Raw genomic sequence first — 19,901 nt, forward strand, 5'->3', positions numbered from 1 at the left:
AAACAATTTTATTAGTCGTGGATATTTTTAAATTTAAATTGTTGGCAAACTTTATTTTCTTCCGCTGCTTTATTTTTAAACATTGAACTTGATTCACCGATTGATTTTATGAGAAAGGCCATTTAAGTTCTTTTAAAAAAGAAAATTTTTAAATTTCCGCAAATTTTCAAGCAATAAGTTTTAGGACCTTTACATATATCCTCCCATGATTATAAGTGATTTTTGTTTTTCCTGAAGAAATTACAATAATTTAGTAATGTTCAATTCAGTTGGTTAGTACTGAATGTGTTACAACTGATACTGCTAACTTCAAGTATATCATCACAAGCTAACACTTGATTCCAGAGGCTCGTGAATCAAATCCTCATCGAGATCATTCTCAGGCTTTACTCTACGCATGATGGACAGAGGTCGGAGCAAGAGTCCTAAAAACCGGCAAAGAGGATCCTGCAGACCTTCCATTTCATAATGCCCGAATCGCCAGTCTCTCTCAACAAAACGTCGCGATATTGGTATGTCAAGCCCCCCTGTGCAAACGAAAAGGATCAAGGAAAAGTTTTCAGTCTTTGATACGGTGTCGGATCACGACGTCGAATAAAAGGCGAAGCAGCTAGATATGTGTGATATACAGTATGTCTACAGTCTGTCCATACCTCTGACTCAAGATGCTAAGCCCCTAGCCCGACTTAGACAAGAACAGGCAGTATTAAAAAAGAACATGAGTAGAACACTGAAGAGAATATATATACATATAATTACCAGCATACATATAGCCCTTTTTATTCACCGCTCGATAAAATGGCCTTTCTTTTTTCTCTCTAGCAGCCCTTTGAAGTTCATTCCAAGCACGCGCCCTATCTAACCGCGTTATTCTACGCATCTTAACAACCTGAAATAAGGATCTCAGTCACGTCATCGGCGGCAAGAACTCAAGTGCTGACTCTGTAATGAAAAAAATAAACGTATGATAATTCTTACCTTTGAAAACAAATTATATGACGCACGTGGGATTCGAGCGAGATTGTTGGACCGATCAACCCCTACCAATCCAAACTTGGGACCATATCCATCAGCCCATTCCCAGTTATCTGATATTGTCCAAAACAGGTAACCAAGAATTGGTACACCCTAAATGATATCCAAAAGCAGATCAACATCAGAACTTTAACCAAATAGTTCTGTATTTCCACAGTAATTATAAGCAGTTTCAAATCAAACCATTCTCATTGCTGAATAAGTCGCCAAAAGATGTTCCAACATGTATGGTCGCCTTATTAAATCTGTCTCGTCGGATACACCATTTTCTGTAATAATAAATGGTACACCTAAATGTTTGTATCTCTCATGAAAATGTAGCAGTATACGGAACAAGCCATCAGGATATACACCCCGTCCAGATTCACTGTACTCATCATTTTTAACAAGCTTCAATCCTGAACGAGAGACCACTTCCTACTCCGGAAAAGAAAACATCAACATTTAATAAAAATAAAATGTCAAAATCAGAAACAATCAGAGCACTCAAAACCTGTCCATAATAATTTATCCCCATGTAGTCCATCTTTTCAGATATTTTGTCAAAGAACGGAAAAAGTGCCAACGAGTTAGCAACTGATACAGGAGCAATGTCAAAGAGGCCGTATGGTCGTATAAAGGAGACATGGTGTGCGACACCAACAATTGCATTTGGGTTCGTGCTGAAGAAAGCCCAAAAAACCTCATATTAGATGTATACCACTGTAGATGTAATCACACATTAAAATAAAGTCCTATAGTAAGAACTTCAACCCATTAGGAACTGAAATCCACAAAATTACAAATATAAAGAAAAGAGAACAATGGAGAAAACCTTTTCTCATGGATGTAGTCGAAGGCCTTTAAGTGCGCAACTGCCATCCAATGCATGGCCTGGTTAAAGACGCCAGCAGGTAGTGTCGAAGTGGCAGCCTCGAGCATATCAGGATTACCTCCAGGCCAAGCACCAGCAGTGTATGTGAGAAGACAAAAAATGTGAGGTTCATTAAAAGTCACCCAATAGTCCACCAGACCCGAGACACACTCAACTACCAACCTGCAAAAATAAAAATATTTACCAGGTTCATCCAAATATCTCTAATTCACATGGTCAAAGTTTCTGGCAGTTCTATCAAGTGCCTATGGTTCAGTATTGGTACTTGAGCGTCAAAACAAATCATTCTCATCAATTGATCTTTGTCGGCTTAAGCTTTAGATGTGTATCATTAGATTTAATGTAATGACACGATGCTAATTACTCTTCTATTTGACAAAAATTAAGATTGATTATTTTAAATGACGAATTTAAAATAATTAAGTCAAATATAATATTAAAAAATATCGAGAGAGTTGTTAGAATACGAACTGATCATGGGAGTTGAAATAAATAAAATTTGGTCACTTTTACTCGACAAATACACAAAAACTCATGTGAGACAATCTCACGGGTCAATTTTGTGAAACGGGCATTCTATTTGGATTACCCATGAAAAAATATTACTTTTTATGCATGTATAATATATATAAAGTCACATTGATTTCCTTCTCTCTCCTTTCAACCTTCTTCCCCAACCCTACAACAATTTTCGTCAGCTTTGACCACCGCTAGCAGCCGGTGCATCGCCGAGAAATTTGATATAACCACATTTTCGGAAAGCCGATGACGCAAGCTTTCTTTTGGTACCAATTTTGTGAAGTTTCATTGTGACCCGAAAATCGGCCATGGCACAGCAGCCCTCTTGGCTGGGAAAACGTGGGAAAAATTAAGGTTTTGGTCGTTTAAGGTTCGGCCAAACTGTGGGAAACAAGATTTCATGAAGGCTCGACCATTTTTCGACTAGTACATCCGCATCCAGCCACCTTCGACGTGATTCCAGTCCAGCGCCGGCGCGAGCTCCGGTTTCCAACCAACGTGTTTCGTGTTGGAGGTGTTAAAACTCTATTTTCCAGCCACTGTTGTTCGGGTTATAGGCTGCTCGAGGGTAGAATTTAGACTTTTGAATTTAAAGCAATTTTGGTCCAAATATCTTATTATTATTGACAAAGTGTTAGGTTAATGTTGTAGGTTCCGAAGTTGATCGATTTGGAGATATAATCCGGCAAGCCTAAAATTTATCGTTGATATAATAATGCGATATTTTGAGAAAATTACGATAGTTTCATAATTATTGGAATTTATCGCAATAATTCTAGCAAATACAATAATTCAATTTGAGTATTGTGAAATTTTGAAATAAAATTCAAAGTTTGAAATTTCAGAAATTTAACGTTCCTAAATAGTTGAAATTGGACTTTTAGTTAATTTAAATGATTTAAGAGATTGTTATATGATAATCCGATCATTTAAATTTAATATTCAAGTGGTTTATTTGAGTTGACATTTTCAGGATTTTTTGAGGATTTAAATTACTAGTAAATTCGTTGAGGTACATAGAGATTAGTTATTTTCACAATGTAAAAACATCTAATTATTTTGTGTATGATTTATTTGTTATTCGTGTGATATTATCTGCTAACTTGCATATTATCAGTAGGTAATTGATGTGCTTTTTATCCACACATTTTTATTTTAGTTAAGACACATCAATACCACTGAACATATCATATTTATCCCATCTGTTATTGAGATCCAGTTATATTTCGGTTGAGATCTGTTTTATATATGGTATGATATTGTGTCATAGAGATATTTGCCTACCTTGATTTGGTTTGCTTAAATAATTGCTGGGTTTGAGGTACGGCCATATCCCCGACACTGTCCGCTGAGTCGTGGATCAGCTCGAGCATATTATGTATGATTGTTGATATCCATCATTTGTCACCTGATATCCTGATATCTTGCACCTGATCATGCTATACATGCATGGCATCATAGCATTTCTGTCATGTATCGTGGTTCTTGATGTCTCGTACTGGAGTTTCTAACCCTCGAGAGGAGGCTGTCGTGTCTTTTGCGTGTGGAGATGACAGTTGGTACATGTTGTTCAACCTCAGGTGCTCGAGAGGAAGCATCAGGAAGTACCCGAGCTCCTTGAGGGTGCACTCGGTTATATTTAGGTAATGCATAGTGTTTTTATCTCCTAGATACTATATGTATAACATCTATTCATGTCTGGAAGAATTATGATGAATTTTGTACTTCTGGATGGACTTTTTCAATCGAAAGACAACTATTTTTTTGTTTCTGTTTTACAATTTGAGCCGAATGTATTTTCGAGAATCAAGAAAGCTCAAAAGACTGATCCAAGTGTTCAAAAATCAGAAGACTTGGTTGTGTCTGGTAATCTAGATAAATACAATATCTCATCATATGGTTATTTGCAAATGAATAGCAAGTTAGCGGTACTGAATGTCACAGGATTGAGAGAAGCATTGCTTCAAGAGGCGCATTGCAGCCGTCCTAGTGTTCATTCTGGTAGTCGTAGGATGTACAACATACTGAGACCATATTTCTGGCGGGACGTGATGAAGAGAGATATTTTTGAATTTGTAGCAAGATTTTTAACATGCCAGTAAGTTAAAGCCAAGAGAATGAAACCTGGAGGTATATAACCGTGTTTAAAAATACCACAATGGAACTAGGAACATTTCCAATGGACTCTGTGACTCATTTGCCCAAGACGAACAGAGGTTGAGATGCAAGCTGGGTAATAATCGACAGATTGTTCAAATCAGCATAATTCATCCCTTTGGTCGTACTTATGCTTACGATAAAATGACAAGATTATATATGGATAATGTTGTTTGCTTTCATGGATTTCCAGTGTCTGTTGTATCTGATCGAGATCCTAGATTTGCTTCCAAATTTTGGAGTGGCCTTCAAAATGCTTTGGGTACTAAATTGGCAATGAGTACAGCTTATCATCCTCAACAAGATGGTCAGACAGAGAGGACTATCCAAACTTTGGAAGATATGTTAGGATAAATGGTCATAGATTTTGGAGGAAACTGGCAAGAATCTGTACCATTTGTGGAATTCTCCTACAATAACAGTTTTTGATGACACCATTTGAAGCTTTGTATGTTAAAAGGTGTCAATCGCAAGTATGTTGAATGAGATTGGAGAAAAACCATTGGTACAACCTGAATTTGTCGAGGAAATTAATGAGAAGATTAATTTAATTAGGAAAAGAATGAATGCAGCTTAGGATCGTCAAGCTACCGATGCAAATAAAAGGCGTAAGGTTTGGAAATTCAGGTTGGTGATCAAGTTTTCTTGAAAGTGTCAACATTCCGTGGCACAATGAGATTTGGGTGTTAAAAGAAGTTGGATCCACATTACATTGGACCATATACTATTGTTGAGAGGATCGGCATGTTGGCGTATAGATTTGACTTACCGCAGAGTTTATCTGTTACACATGATGTGTTATATATTTATGTTGCAGGAGTATGAGTCGAATCCATCTCATACAGTGAGACCCGAAGTTGTGGAGTTGGATAGTTCCCTTAGCTATTGAGTATCCTATACAAATTTTTGATGGAAATGATAAACAACTTCGAAATAAGACAATTCCACTCAACGTTGTCAAAAGCAGTCGCTTAAGCGCAAAGCGGCTCAAGGTGCAAGGCATGCGTTTCGGGGAACTCAGCAGTGCATGAGGTCTACGAAGCTCAGGCTTATGTGCGTTTCGCTTGGTGGCAAAAGACGATTGCCTGTTCGCTTCATAGACCGCGCGTATCCATTTTTTTTAAGGATTGCCCAAGGCCCTAACAATTTTTAATAAACAAAATTAAGCCCAACCCATCTAAACGATCGTTGTCTTGCTTCTCAAATCTCGTCACTCTCACTGCCTCGCTTCAATTCTCTGTCAGCCATCGCTTCTCTGTCGTCCCTTGTCGTGTTCCCGTTCTCTTTTGCTGCCCAAAATTGGTAAACCCTAATTGTAGGATTTTTTGTAAGAAAAACTTCTAACTATGTTTTTTTTTCAATAATAGGTGATTGTTATTTATTTTTCAGTTATTTAACTATGTCAAACGCAACAATTCCATCAAATTGAAAGGATATTTCTTGGAATTATGCAACACATCCGGATCCTTGTATGTTGTTTTTGTGGTAAAATAAAAAATGGTGGGATATATCGGCACAAGCTATATTTATTTAGGGGTGATAAAAATGTGAAAGCTTGTGCATCATGTCCGGAGCATGTCAAAGAAGAAATTAAAGAGTTAATGTGAAAAAATACTTCGAATAATCAAATGTAAGATATTCCTCATTTAGATGATATTGTTGATTTGAAAGAGGATGAAGACGATATTCAAACTAAACTGAAAAGGAAATGACCAATATCCAATTTAAGTATCCCTCCTGGTGCAGGGTAAAAAGTGTAAACAAGCCTATTGACCTTTTGTTTTGTGAAAGATGTAGAAGAAACTGTTAGACAAAGGCTTGCGAAAAATAAAAGCCAATCTGATGAAAATAAGAAGAAATTAAGAGAAGATGAGATTCAGAAATTTGCTACGTGGATGTATGATGCCAGAATTCCTTTCAATGCCATTAAATAGGATTATTTGAAGCCATGTATTGATGTTATTGGGACTTTTGGAGTGGAAATGAAACCTCCGTCATATCATGAAGTAAAAGTTAAGTATTTGAAGAAGGAGTGGACAAATACGAACCTGCTTCTCAAATCCTACGAAGAAGATCATGCTGGGTATGCTTGCAGAATCATGATGGGTGGACGAATAAAAAAAGTAACTCTATAAATTTTATGGTAAATGGTCCTATAAGAAATATATTTGTTGAATCGGTGAATGCTTCAAGTTATTCTCACACTGCTGATAAGAAGTATGAGTTACTTTCTAAATTTGATAACAGAATGTGGTTCAGGTTGTAACACATAATGGAAGCTGCAATGTTAAGAGCAGTTAATATTTCAAATTGAAAATTGAATTAAAAATAAGATTTTTTTAGAATTTTGAAGTAAAATTACTTTATTTTTAGATCGTCTTTCGGAAAACAATTTTCCATACCCGTATTGGACTTCATGTACAGCTCATTGCTTAGATTTGATGCTTGAGGTAATATTTAAAATTCCTAATCTCGAAAAATTGCATGAACAGACATTGACGGTGAATGGTTATATTTACAATTGACCACAATTATTGAGCATGATGAGGGACTTTACTAGACGTAGAGGCATGGTGAGAACTGAAAAGACTCGTTTCGCAACCATTTTTTTTACTTTAAAGCGGTTTCAAGTTCAACAAGCAAATCTGATAAAGCAGTTTACATCTGAAAAGTGGGCAAAATGTTGATATTCTAAAGAGGCGGCTGGAAAACGTGCAGAAGTGATATTGATGCCTTCATTTTGGAAACTGCAGTTTTCCATTTAAAATTGGCGGCCCATTGCTGAAAGTATTGCGACTGGTAGACGGTGAAAAAAAGTCCCCTATGGGTTACATCTATGAGGCAATGGACAGAGTTAAAGAAGCTGTCGCTACATTATTTAAAATAATGAAGAGAAATATCGTGGTATTTTTGAAATCATTGACAAAAGATTGAACATTCAACTCCATCATCCTTTGCATGCGGCTAGATATTTCTTAAATCCCGAGTTTTTTACTCAATTCGTGACATAGAAATTGAAGAAGTGTAGGAGGGTCTATACAAATAAATAGCTAGATTGGTGTGAGGTGAAGATTTACAAAATAAGATCACAAATCTATTGGATGAATACAAAAGGCACGACTTTTTGGTTTACCCATAGCTATCAGACAGAGCTTCAAAATTACCAGGTAAATAATATTTAGTGCAATATCAATTTATTTTTCATGCATTACTTACTAAATAGATACAAACTTTGGATGATAGGAAATCTAATCTTATATTTTTCTTTGTGCTTCAACTTTCAAGATGATTGATGGTGTTCTTATGGTGCATCAACACCTGAATCGAAAACAGTGGCAATGAAGATTTTGTACCTCACATGCTCTGCTTTAGGATGTGAACTTTATTGGAGTGTATTTGAACATGTAAGTTAGAAGTTTTTTATACATATTAAATTTTATATTATGGAGTATATTCCTAACTTCTTACTTTTTAATTTTAATTTTTGACAAATACATTCTAAAAAAAGAAATAGGTTGTCTCAACAATGATTGAATGATTTGGTATATATCAAATACAACAGAGCATTGAAGCGTATGTCATGTGAGATAAGATTGATCTTATTTATGGGTTAGAAATAGATAATAACAATGAATAGTTGTTGGGAAAGTTGAATTATTCGGTATATATCAAATACAACAGAGCATTGAGATGATGATACGCCATGCGAGATAAGATTGATAATATATCTTAAAATAGTAATGAATGGTTGTTGGGAAAGTTGGACAACTGTGATAAAGTCAATGATGATAACGATTTTGTCTATGAGATGATGATTTGCGTTGGAATGATGTAGCATAAGCGGCTGGGTTGGTCAAAGTTTTCGATTTCGAAATGCAACTACTTCGAAAAGAGCATCACCACCCACTTCAGTAAAAAGAAAGCAATCTTCAGCTCGATTGATGATGATGAAGAAGAAGAAGAAGATACAAATGGATACAAATAAAGCAATGGGCTGATGACATAGATTTGAAAGATGAAGATGACGATTATTATGACATTTGATATTTTATCTTTCACATTTTTAAACAGTTGTTATTTTATTTTTATCTTTTGATAATATTTTGTTTATCACTCTTTTTTTCGTAAATCCTGCACTTCGATTTGGCGTTTTAAGCCCAAGACACTTGAGCGCTTTTTTGCGCCTCATGCTTTTGACAACAATGTTTCCATAGGTTATGGTACAGTCGAGTAGACATGGGACTGAAGAGGCTACATGGGAGCTGGAGGCTAAAATGCGTTAAGAATGACCTCACTTGTTTGAAACTTTTGAAACTCACACATCATTCCATGTTCTCTGATTTACCTATATACTATCAGTGGTAGATATTTTGACTTGTGTTGTGTTTTAATTTCAAGGAAATCTTTTGTTAAAGGGGAAGAAATATAATGACACGATGCTAATTACTTTTTTTATTTGGTAATAATTAAGATTAATTATTTTACATGAAAATTAAAACAATTAAGTCAAATAATTAAATTGTGTATCTATGTAATAGAAAATATCGTTTTATAGACGATATTAAAAAACATATTTAAATTTTATATCCCACAAGAGTTTAAATAAATCAAATTGGGTCACTTTTACTACCAACATATAATATATATATATATATATATATATACACACGACACACACTGATTTCCTTCTCTCTCTCCTACTATCTTCCCCAAACCCTTCAACAATTTTCGTCAACATTGACCGCCGCTAGCGGCTAGTGCATCGCCGAAAAATTGAAATAACCACTTTCTGAAAGCCCATGACGTAAGATTTCTTTTGGTACCAATTTTGTGAAGTTTCATTGTGACCCGAAAATCGGCCATTGCACAACAGCCCTCTTGGCTGGGAAAACGTGTGAAAAATTCAGGTTTTGGTCGTTTAAGTTTCGGCCTAGATGTGGGAACCAAGATTTCACAAAGGTCTAGCCATTTTCCAACTAGTACAGCCCAGTCCAGCCACCTCCGACGTGATTACGGTCCAGCAGCGCCGTGAGCTCCGGTTTCCGACCACAGTGTTCCGTGTTGGAGGTGTTCAAACTGGATTTTTCCAGCCACTGTTGTTCGGGTTATAGGCTGCTCGAAGGTAGAATACAGTCTTCTGAATTTAATGCAATTTTGGTCCAAATATCATATTATTATTGACAAAGTGTTAGGCTAATGTTGTAGGTTCTGGAGGTTGATCGATTTGAAGTATAATCCGGCGAGCCTAAAATTATCATTGATATAATAATGTGATAATCTGAGATAATTATGATAGTTTGATAAGTATTGGATTTATTGCAATAATTCGAACTAATAAAATAATTCAATTTGAATATTGTGAAATTTTGAGATAAAATTCAATGTTTAAAATTATAGGAATTTAAAGTACTTAAATAGTTGAAATTAGATTTTTAGTGAATTTAAATGGTTTGTGAAATTATTATATGATAATAAGACTATTCAAATTTAATGATAATGTGTTTTTTCTGAGTTGACATTTACAGGATTTTCTTGAGGATTTAAATTACTGGTAAATTGGTTGAGGTACGTAGAAATCAGTTATTTTCATGATGTCTGACAGAGGAATCTGATGATCCTGTGTATTATTTATTTTTTATTTGTTGATCTGTTTGATATTATATATTGACTTGCATATTATCAATGGGTAATTGATGTATAAAATAAAATAAAATAAAATATTTCTGGTCCATGCACATTTTTATTTTAATTATGACACATCAATACCATTGGACATATCATATTGAGCCGGTATGTTATTGAGATCCAGTTATATTTCGGTTGAGATCAGTTAAATATATGATATTGTGTCATGGAGATATTTGGCTACCTTGATTCGGTCCGGCTTAAGTAGTTGTCGGCTTTGAGGCAGGACCATATCCCAGACACGATCCGTTTTGTCGTGGACCAACTCGAGCATATTATGTATTATGATTGTTGATATCGATCATTTGATCTCTGATACCCTGATATCTTGTACTTGTTCATGCATTGAATTCATGCATGGCATCATTGCATTTCTATGTCAAATATAGTGGTTTCTTGATGTCCCTTACTGGAGTTCTTGAACCTCGAGAGGGGGCTATTGTGCCTTTTCTGTGTGAACATGACAAGTGGTTCAACCTCATGTGATCAAGAGTAAACATCGGGAAGTACCAGAGCTCCTTGAGAGTAGGCTCAGATGTATTTAGGTACTGCATAGTGTTGTCGTCTTCCAGATACTATATGTATATGATTAGAGGATTGTATTATGTTATCATCGAGCCTTGTCGGCTCCATGATATTTTAGGTTTGTGTATGTCATGATTGTGTTTGGCCGACACTTAGCTTGTTTATGTTGTATTCATTGAGGGCATATGTTGTTTATTTTGAGCATTTGATTTTTCTGGTATGTCTCATTTATGAGAAGGTCATGACAGAATTTTTAGAGGTCCAAATGCAAATTTTTAACTTACTTTCCACTGTTTATTAATTAATTATGATTGAATGTTAATTAATTCCGATTAGGATAACATACCCTTACATTTAATGAGAAAAATGTTAATATGATCAAAAGCATATCCAAGGATTGACGAATTAGACATAAAATCAACTACTACAAGACCAATCAAAATCCTAACCTGGTAAAGTCCATAAAATATTCAACAGTCTTTTCCACCTTCCACCCTCCGCACTCGGCTGCCCATGGTGGCAAAGAATGATGGAACAAGGTCAGCATTACTTTCATCCCATACGAGCGAACTTTTTCTATTATCCATTTATATCGCTCCAATGCAGCAAAATTAACCTAAAGGGTACATTTGAACATAGTAATATCAATTGGGTGACAGTATCACATTTGAAAAAACATGCACTCATGAGCGATTGAAATGATCATCAAAACTTGAAAGTTTGATTCCAGAAAGGACAACAGGAGTAGAAACAATATCACTAAAATGAAAATGAAAATTAATCCGTCATTAACATCAACCTGAACCTTACTGCTTGAACGGAATAGTACACATATTCATTACGGATATCGGAGTAGAGCATTTTCAAAGTCGTTCTTACTGTTTCCTTAAGACCATTTGTTGGATTCTCAGGTATGATTCTTGTCCAGTCTATTCCCATCCGAAAAACTTGCACACCAGTATCACTGGCCAATTTCAACTCTGTATCAGGATCGGACCAAAATCTTAATCTCTCCTCCCTGAAAATAAAATCACTCGTTACTTCATAGATTATATATTTCAGTTTACAAAAGTATATGCCAGTCCGCCAATAAGAATACATAATTCTCATCGAATTGCTTGGAGAAGGACTACTATGCCTATCTAACTAATCTAAGCAATAATTTAACAAAATTACTTTCTTCTCAAGCGTAATTTGAGAAATATATATAGCTCTTACGGGTGGGGAACATTATGCCAGGCAGCAACTGTATGATGACATTCTTCCTCCAAGATGTCTTCAATTTCTTCGAATTTCTTATATCCTCTGATTTTTGCTTCCATTGCTATCCTAACTTCTTTTCTTCTCTTCGAGCTCTTATGCTCTTCAATGCCTGGCATTGAGGCTGGCTGAGAACTACCATCAGCTCCAGCCGTACCAATAACAGCATCCACTGGTTCAGAACCTTTTGTCGACTCCGGTCGGTCACACGGATGTTCCTCAGCAAACCGAAGCCATGCATCATCGAGCTTGTCCTCAACGTGGGCTGGCGCAGTGGCTAATCCGAAAAAGAACCCTTTCTCCTCATCTAAAGAAAATTATACACAACAAAAGTTGAGCCACACACATTTTGGCAGAATTCATAGTCCACAGGGGGAAAAGCCTTTTGCAAATGTGGTTAAAAACCATAAACAACTGTTCATTTACCGAGACTCCGCCTTTTCAATAACCTTGCAGGCAAAGAACTCTCACTCACATTTAGTTAATCACTTCGGCCCACGCTCTTGGAAAGCTTCGTTACACTAACAGCTCCTAAATGACAATCAAGTGCCCACAAGAAAAACAAATGTTCATCTCTTTTCCATCTTTCTATTAAGAAAAGCACGAAAGTAGCAATCGTGGCCAACAATTAGCCTTAGGATGGTGCCATTGATTACGGTAACTACCTGGGTCGAGCCCGACCAAGAAAGTCTAACAAAAGGCAATCATAACAAATTCCATACTTCACCAGCGACCACAATTAATTCCTCGACCGCAAAAAATATCAATAAACTTCCAAACCTCCTAAAGCGACAAGCTACCTCGAACGAATAAATAGCAACCCACAAAGCCAAACGTTCTCACCCGTAATCGAGCTGAGGATCAAGTTACCTGGGGAAGAAGAATTGATGTCGAAGTCAGCAAGAACGTCAGCGGACTCGTCAATGGGGGACTTGAACCGCTTCAAGTTTTTCCGCCGGTAGCATGAGAAGGAATAAGCGTTGGCGGCGACAGTGACGGAGACTAGAATCCCGGCGAGCTTGGTGGCCGTCACGAACAACGTAACTAACGTCATGTTGGTGAAGAAGATTGATCGCCCGATTGGGAAAGTTGTCTCATTTTGTACTGTATGGTATGTGTATGGATGTTATCAAGAAGAGGCGAGAGGCCAACGCGTGTCATAACACCAGACATGACGTGAAGAAATCGACCTTGTTTCGCGTGCCATTGACTCCAAGACCTCATAGATTTTATCGAGATTGGATTATGGTTCGCGATTGGATCGCGGCGGTAACCCGACGTGGATTTTTTTAAAAAAAAGAAATGATAAAATAATACGTAAATCAAAATAAACTTATTTGATGAAAACAAAATATTAAAAATAATTTTAAAATTTTATTCGCATTTTCATAACTCACTCAAATTTAAAATATAATATTAAAAAAAATTTGGGTTATAATCAATAAAATTTTGATTTTTTTTCAAATGCAGATATCGAATGTTCCTTCCTCTCTCTCGGGATTCAACTAAGAAAATTGATCTTGGTAGTGGATATAAATCAGTGTTAAATTACCATCTGGATATTGACTGAATCAGAGATTTGAAACGGAATCGATATAGTGTAATGAATGTCGATTTAATAATACTTCATCATGACGATGGTAGTCTCCAAATTCTTGATCCCTACAAGATTTACTACCCCACTTGAAGATATGTAACCATGATGACGATGACTAATACAAATTGATGCAGGTGATTGATGGTCATGATATCTATTTTGTCAATTGTTAGAATAAAAAAAATCTTTATAGTAAGAAAATTTCTGGTGGAAGCATTGTTAAACCAGACATTAAAGGTGGTTGGTGGCAGACGAACAAAATATTAGGATCTTGCGATCTATATGAAATTTCAATGAGATGATGTATATATAAATATATGGATCATTGGGCTCATGCAAATTATCAAAGAAATCCATTCAGCTCTTCTCTCGATAATCTGTTTTTATTTGATTGTGCAGTTATATAATATTTTGAGGTGATTGTTCTCCTATATTAAGAGAGTGTGTATTATATTTGAAAATACAGTGACTGGTTGTACACCATACAATATTATAGTGAAACTCATTTCATCTTGTTTATGATTTTTATTCTAAAATTTTTTAGAGGTTTTTCACGTAAATCTTGGTTTCCAATTTTATACTTTATTTTTATATTTGTATATCAAGATACCGCATTTGAGACTAACAAGTGGTATCAGAGCATTGTTTCAAAATTTTTTAAAATTTTGAGTATGCTTTGTGGTTACAACCTTGACAAATATTCCACATTAGAAAAATTTTTTTTGATATTTTTTATTAAGACGAAATTATTTTGTTCAGTCTAATAAATTATTGTGGATATAATGACGGTCAAGTACGAGATAACAAAATTCAATAAGCAATTTTATCTTGTGAAAAATAAAGATATATACAAGCAATTTTAAGGAGAACTGCTTGGTGGCTATTGGAGATAAACCGAAAGAAATAACGGACAATGGAAAGTGGAATAAGATGAATTATAATGTTGTTGTCAATTTATACTTGGCCATACCAGAAAAGTGCTGTTGAGTATCTTTGAGATAAATAAGAAAAAGATATCTAGGATAATAAAAAAATATACGAGGTCAAATCACTGTACAACAAGATTTTCTTAAAGAGAAGCTTTTATACTCTTCGGATGATAGAATTATTATCGATGACTAACCATATATAAGCACACTAAATTCTCTATTTGTCTAACTCACATCTTTAGGGTATAAAATAGAAGAAAATGAATGTGTGAATCTTCTACTTCAAAGTATATCAGATTTATTTTATTAACTTATAATCAATTTAACCAACTATATCCTTATGGGCTCTATAAAATTCGACAATGTCTTAACTGTGGTTCTCGGAGAATAAATCTGGCATAAGAATGAGAAATATAGGTTGGTAACTTCGAAGCAGACATATGCTTTATCGATAATAAGAAGAAGATTTATGGATCATAACTCCAGTAGGAGCCAAAGACGAAGTAGAACAAAGTCGAGAAGTATGAAAAAAATATTTATTGCTTTAAATGTGGCGGTAAATGACACTTCAAAAAAGAGTGTACAAATATCGAGAAGGATCCTCAAGGATATGTGACCACTACATCAGGTAGTAGTGAAATATTATTCAGCGAAGTATCAATAGTCAAGAAGCCAGACACAAATTTTATGATGCTTGGATTATGGATTTAGCAGCGACGTGGCACATGACGTCTTAGAGAGAATTATTCGATCAATATGAACCAGTCTCGGGATGATCGGTATTCATGAAAAGTGATTATCCTTTGGAAATCCCTGGGGACGGTACCATCAAAATAAATTGTTGCAACATAAAAGAGATAAAACATATGGTACCATCAAAATAAAATGTTTCAACATAAAGAAATACGACATATAAAAGGGCTGGCGAAGAATATTTTGTCCTTGGGGAAATTGGATGATATCGTTGCAAAACCCGTATCCAGAACGGGATAATGAGAATTGTGTAGGGAGCCCTTGTGGTTTTGAAGGGGAAAAGGTTGATATAAATTCGTGTGTACTTTTGGGAGAAACATACAAAGAGAGAGGCATTGTGGTTGCATCGATTGGTGCAAGAGAAGAATTAACAGTGTTATGACATAGAAATCTCGGAATATGTCAAAACGAGGGTGGGTTGAAAATTCTGTCAGAACGGAAACTGCTGTCAAGGCTTACCAAAGTCTCTCCATCCATTTGTGAGAATTGTGTTATTAGTAAACAACACATATTAAAGTTTGGCACTTCTACTGCAAAAAGAAAATCATATTGGAGCTGATTCATTCAGACGTTTGGAAAGCACCAATTGTATCTCGGAGGAGAGAGCTAATTTGTCTTGTTCATTGATGATTTTTCTAAGAGATGTTGAGTGAATCCAATTAAGAAGAAATCAGATGTTTTTCTAGTCTTCAAATATTTCAAAGTGCAGGTTGAACTTGATTTTGAAAAAAATCAAGTGTTTGAGAACTAACAATGGAGGACAATATAAAAGTGATGAATTTGATGCATTTTGCTAACATGAGGTCATCAAAAAACAATTCACGACGACTTACACATCTCAACATAATGGAGTGATGGAGTGGATGAACATGATCTTATTGGACATAATAAGATCCATGTTGAGGACTGCAGGTTTAGCAGTCATTTTGGGCAGAAGCAGTCAAAATCGTTTTTTTTTCATCAGTCGTTATCTTTCACTAGAGATTGATCTGAAGGCTCTTATGGAGATGTGGACTGGAAAGCCTACTGATTATTCTCATTTGTATACATTTAGAAATCATGTGTACATTATGTACAATGATCGAGAAAGATCAAACTTGGTTTCAAAATCCAGAAAGTGTATCTTCTGCGATTATGCTGATGGAAAAAAATGGTTTTACTTGTCGATTTCATGGAGTAAAGCGGTTTCGCTTGTGGGATACTACTGTTTATAAGCTTGTCATCAGCAGGTATATTATCTTCGAAGAAGATAAAGTAAAAAGAGACAGAAGCACACTAAATTCCAAAACTACTAAATTTCAGGTGGAAAATAAGACAGACGAAGATAAAATCTCTTGTAAATTAGTACCAGAGCACGAGGAACAAGAACATGTTGAGTCTGAAGGGTTTTTCACGTAAATCTTGCCCGTTGTTTTTATCCTGATAATTTTTAATGGTTTTTTTTTTTTTTACGTAAATTTTGGTGTCAAATTTTATAATTTATTTTTATATTTGTATTTCAAGATGTCGTACCCAAGACCAACATTTACATAATTCATGAATTTAACAATAAATTAGAAAAACGAATATCGTATCTTTCAATGATCACATATATTTAGTATATAGTCTCCATCAATCCTAAAAAATCTTAGATTGTGATTTAAAATAACTTTTATAAAGTTAAAAAATTCAAACAAAACAACAAAAACCAAACAATATTTAAGAACTTATACTTCCATTTGCATACTTTCTGAAACAAAAAATTGAGATGAATAAATTTGTGTGTTATGCCAAATCGAATTATGCAAATGAATTTAAACATTCTAATGTGATGCAATTGTATCAAATAATTGATACTTTACGACATGAAGTGCAATATTATATACATTCTACACTCAAACATGACTCAACTCATGAGCCAAATAAAATTTTGTAGACTATAGTTGTTGACATGCTACTCCACCAAATGAATAACGATTGAATTATTTGATTCCCTTGCCTTTTGTCTTGCATGCAATCCTCTCTCTCCTTTGTCTCCTTTCTTTTTCATTTAATTTCTTTCCGTTATCATTCTGGTAGCCGATACAATTCCGATACGTCATTAAAGCGCCAATTTTCGTCACCGTATCTCCTTCCTATAGCAACTGCCTAGAAAGCATGGAACTCCGTCAAGGCTAGCCTTGTTCTTTTTCTGTTCTGCCATGCCAATACCATTTTTTCAAACCATGAATTTACAATGCCTTGTTTAGATAAAGCATGAATAACTAAACTAATTGAATTGATGGAAAAAGGTTGCGCTACAAGAACACTCCATAGCCCATATGATGAAACATATTTGGAGTACTGATAGCTCTGTGTATGTTGTTGGAGGGATAATTTCTACCATAATCTTGATTCACAAGGCTACCATAGTCTTGGGGACAATTCGTGTGTGGACACAATTTTCTATGGACTGGAAGCGGCTGACTTGATTGCTAGCGAGCTGAGTGGCCCCCCTGATAAATAGGGTTGTTGATGGCTTTGGTAATGTGACGTACACTATTGCTGCAGGGTACACTGGGACTCATGTCCCCATGCTGACCGAGAACTTTGTCTTCATTGATATTGAAACTATTGCAATGTGCTGCATGGTTCATCCCAATGCAAGGTTATTCGGTGATGATGACCATCTACCACTACTTGTCTGCAGCAGAGAGCCAATCTAGAACGGTGTTTGCGGTTTTAGAGAAGGCATACTGGAAAACCAACGACATATCCACATTGTACACGAACGACGTGGACATAATCCAAGATATGGTCTAGAAAAAGGCTACACACCCAATCTAGATCCACATAAATACTTCCACCACAATGCATCTTGATATCGTTGTTAAGCTAACTACGCTAGCGCTGGTGCTTGTTCATCTCGGCTCCCCGCTTCAAAACTAGTAGCTGCAAAAAATTCCGTTACGTTGTTCTCCAAATTTGCACCGATGTTCGGGATGTTTGTTGGGGGGATGTGAACATAGTCCTGGTTGACCAGATTATGTTGTATCCTCCTAGAGTGAAGAATTGTACCTCATCAATTATGCCCAACAATCATAGGTGTCGTCATCACCAATGCGCTGACTACTCTGAACTCAGTCCTGAAGAGGAATGCTGATTCCACCGCCTATTTCTTGGATTCTACGCCACAATTTTTGAGTGAAGCAGCACTCTGAGGGTAGCTTGTGGCACAGTTTAGGACAACTTGAAGAGCTCATACTCACTGACAAAGCTGAAGACATAGAGATGTTCGACCTATGTTGTCGGCACACAAGCGTTTGGTGACTACCAAGCTTTCATGAACTTGTAATGCTAGAATGGGGAGTTTGTTGCCCAAAAATTCATTGTAGGTTAATTTATTTCTTGACACATGCAGTGTGTATCGTGCTGCATGTGAGGTAACAGAAACGGTACAATCTGGGGGACATGTTACCATGGTTTATGGTGATACCGTGGGAAGCATCCGGGTCATCCTTGGACTCGGGCAGGGGGAAGATCGGAAAGATAAGGAAAGTCACGGTAACAACCAGCCTGGGTGAAGGAGGTGATCTTTTATAAATTATCCCTGGGTTTGAAACAACCAATGAAGCTGAGCAGACCAGCACCTACTCATATTATCTCGGGCTCTCAGCTTAGCTCAGGTAGCATAAGAGGACTTAGATAATAAGTCAGGAATCCTATTTGTATCAATGCCTGAGCACTTCAAGACAAGTGTCGATTTTGGGCCCCCAGGTATGGGAGTTCATACTTTGAAATCATTAGCATGTCATTCAACACACAGAAGGGTGATGTGACTTAACTTGAAGCAGTATGGGCTGTCAGATGGCCATCTTGCCATAAGGAGTAGTCGTGCATTGAAAATAAATCATCATCATCTTTTCTCCGATAAATACTCAAGTTTGTTTAATCATAAGAGTAGGGAATTCATTAAAATTTTTCACAAACACTTAATATATACCCTCTATATTGCACTTTTTTTTGCTCAAACACTTGACAGACTTGAGCATAGGAGTGCCATGTCAGAAAGCCTTTCGGCACCATACTAACTTTTTGCTCTCAAAAGTATGCATATCATTTAGCCCAGGTACCATTTGCCCGACTTCAGCGTTCCCAACGAGAAGAACCTACCTGGCCAGGTAAATCGCCCACCCAATTTACTCAGCCATCATCATTGGCATTGACTGTGGGAAACAGATCTATAGGCGGAAATATGGTTTTCGCTCGAAAATCCATTTGAATGGATGATTCCTGAAGGGAGACCACAAACTCAGAGGTACTCCAAGAAAATCCACCCCTCAGTAAACTTCGAAATCCATCCAAAGCAGCTGACCAAGTGGATAATAGTGGATGTCCAAAGAGCCATTGTAGAGAAGTTACCTCCCAGTAGCAGTCACATGCACCAAGAAGAATGGTCCGAGAATGAATCTCATCCTTGAGACAAGACAAAAGAGGAAGAAAGCTCTCAGGAACGTTCCTAAGCCCTTAACATGGCCGAGGAACTGGAAGATTTAAGGAAGAAATTTAAAAAGTTGGAAGTAAAAATTGGGTGTCCCCGAGCCCCTCG

At 36.2% G+C, this 19,901-nt stretch overlaps 1 protein-coding gene across 1 annotated transcript; it reads right to left on the bottom strand.

Moving 5' to 3' along the window:
* Nucleotides 1-205: 205 nt before the first annotated feature.
* LOC140830805 (beta-glucosidase-like SFR2, chloroplastic) lies at nucleotides 206-13,248 on the bottom strand. Its single transcript, XM_073194295.1, has 10 exons — nucleotides 12,926-13,248; nucleotides 12,014-12,362; nucleotides 11,675-11,813; nucleotides 11,245-11,411; nucleotides 1,850-2,071; nucleotides 1,529-1,697; nucleotides 1,219-1,452; nucleotides 979-1,128; nucleotides 760-889; nucleotides 206-527 (listed from the first exon to the last, which is right to left on the bottom strand). Exons 1-10 carry the CDS (start codon nucleotides 13,107-13,109, stop codon nucleotides 322-324), a joined length of 1,950 nt encoding a protein of 649 aa, XP_073050396.1. The 5' UTR covers nucleotides 13,110-13,248; the 3' UTR covers nucleotides 206-321.
* Between the last annotated feature and the right edge of the window lie 6,653 nt (nucleotides 13,249-19,901).

The sequence above is a fragment of the Primulina eburnea genome, chromosome 4 (assembly GCF_022965805.1).
Source record: "Primulina eburnea isolate SZY01 chromosome 4, ASM2296580v1, whole genome shotgun sequence".
In the NCBI taxonomy this organism is placed as follows: domain Eukaryota; kingdom Viridiplantae; phylum Streptophyta; class Magnoliopsida; order Lamiales; family Gesneriaceae; genus Primulina; species Primulina eburnea.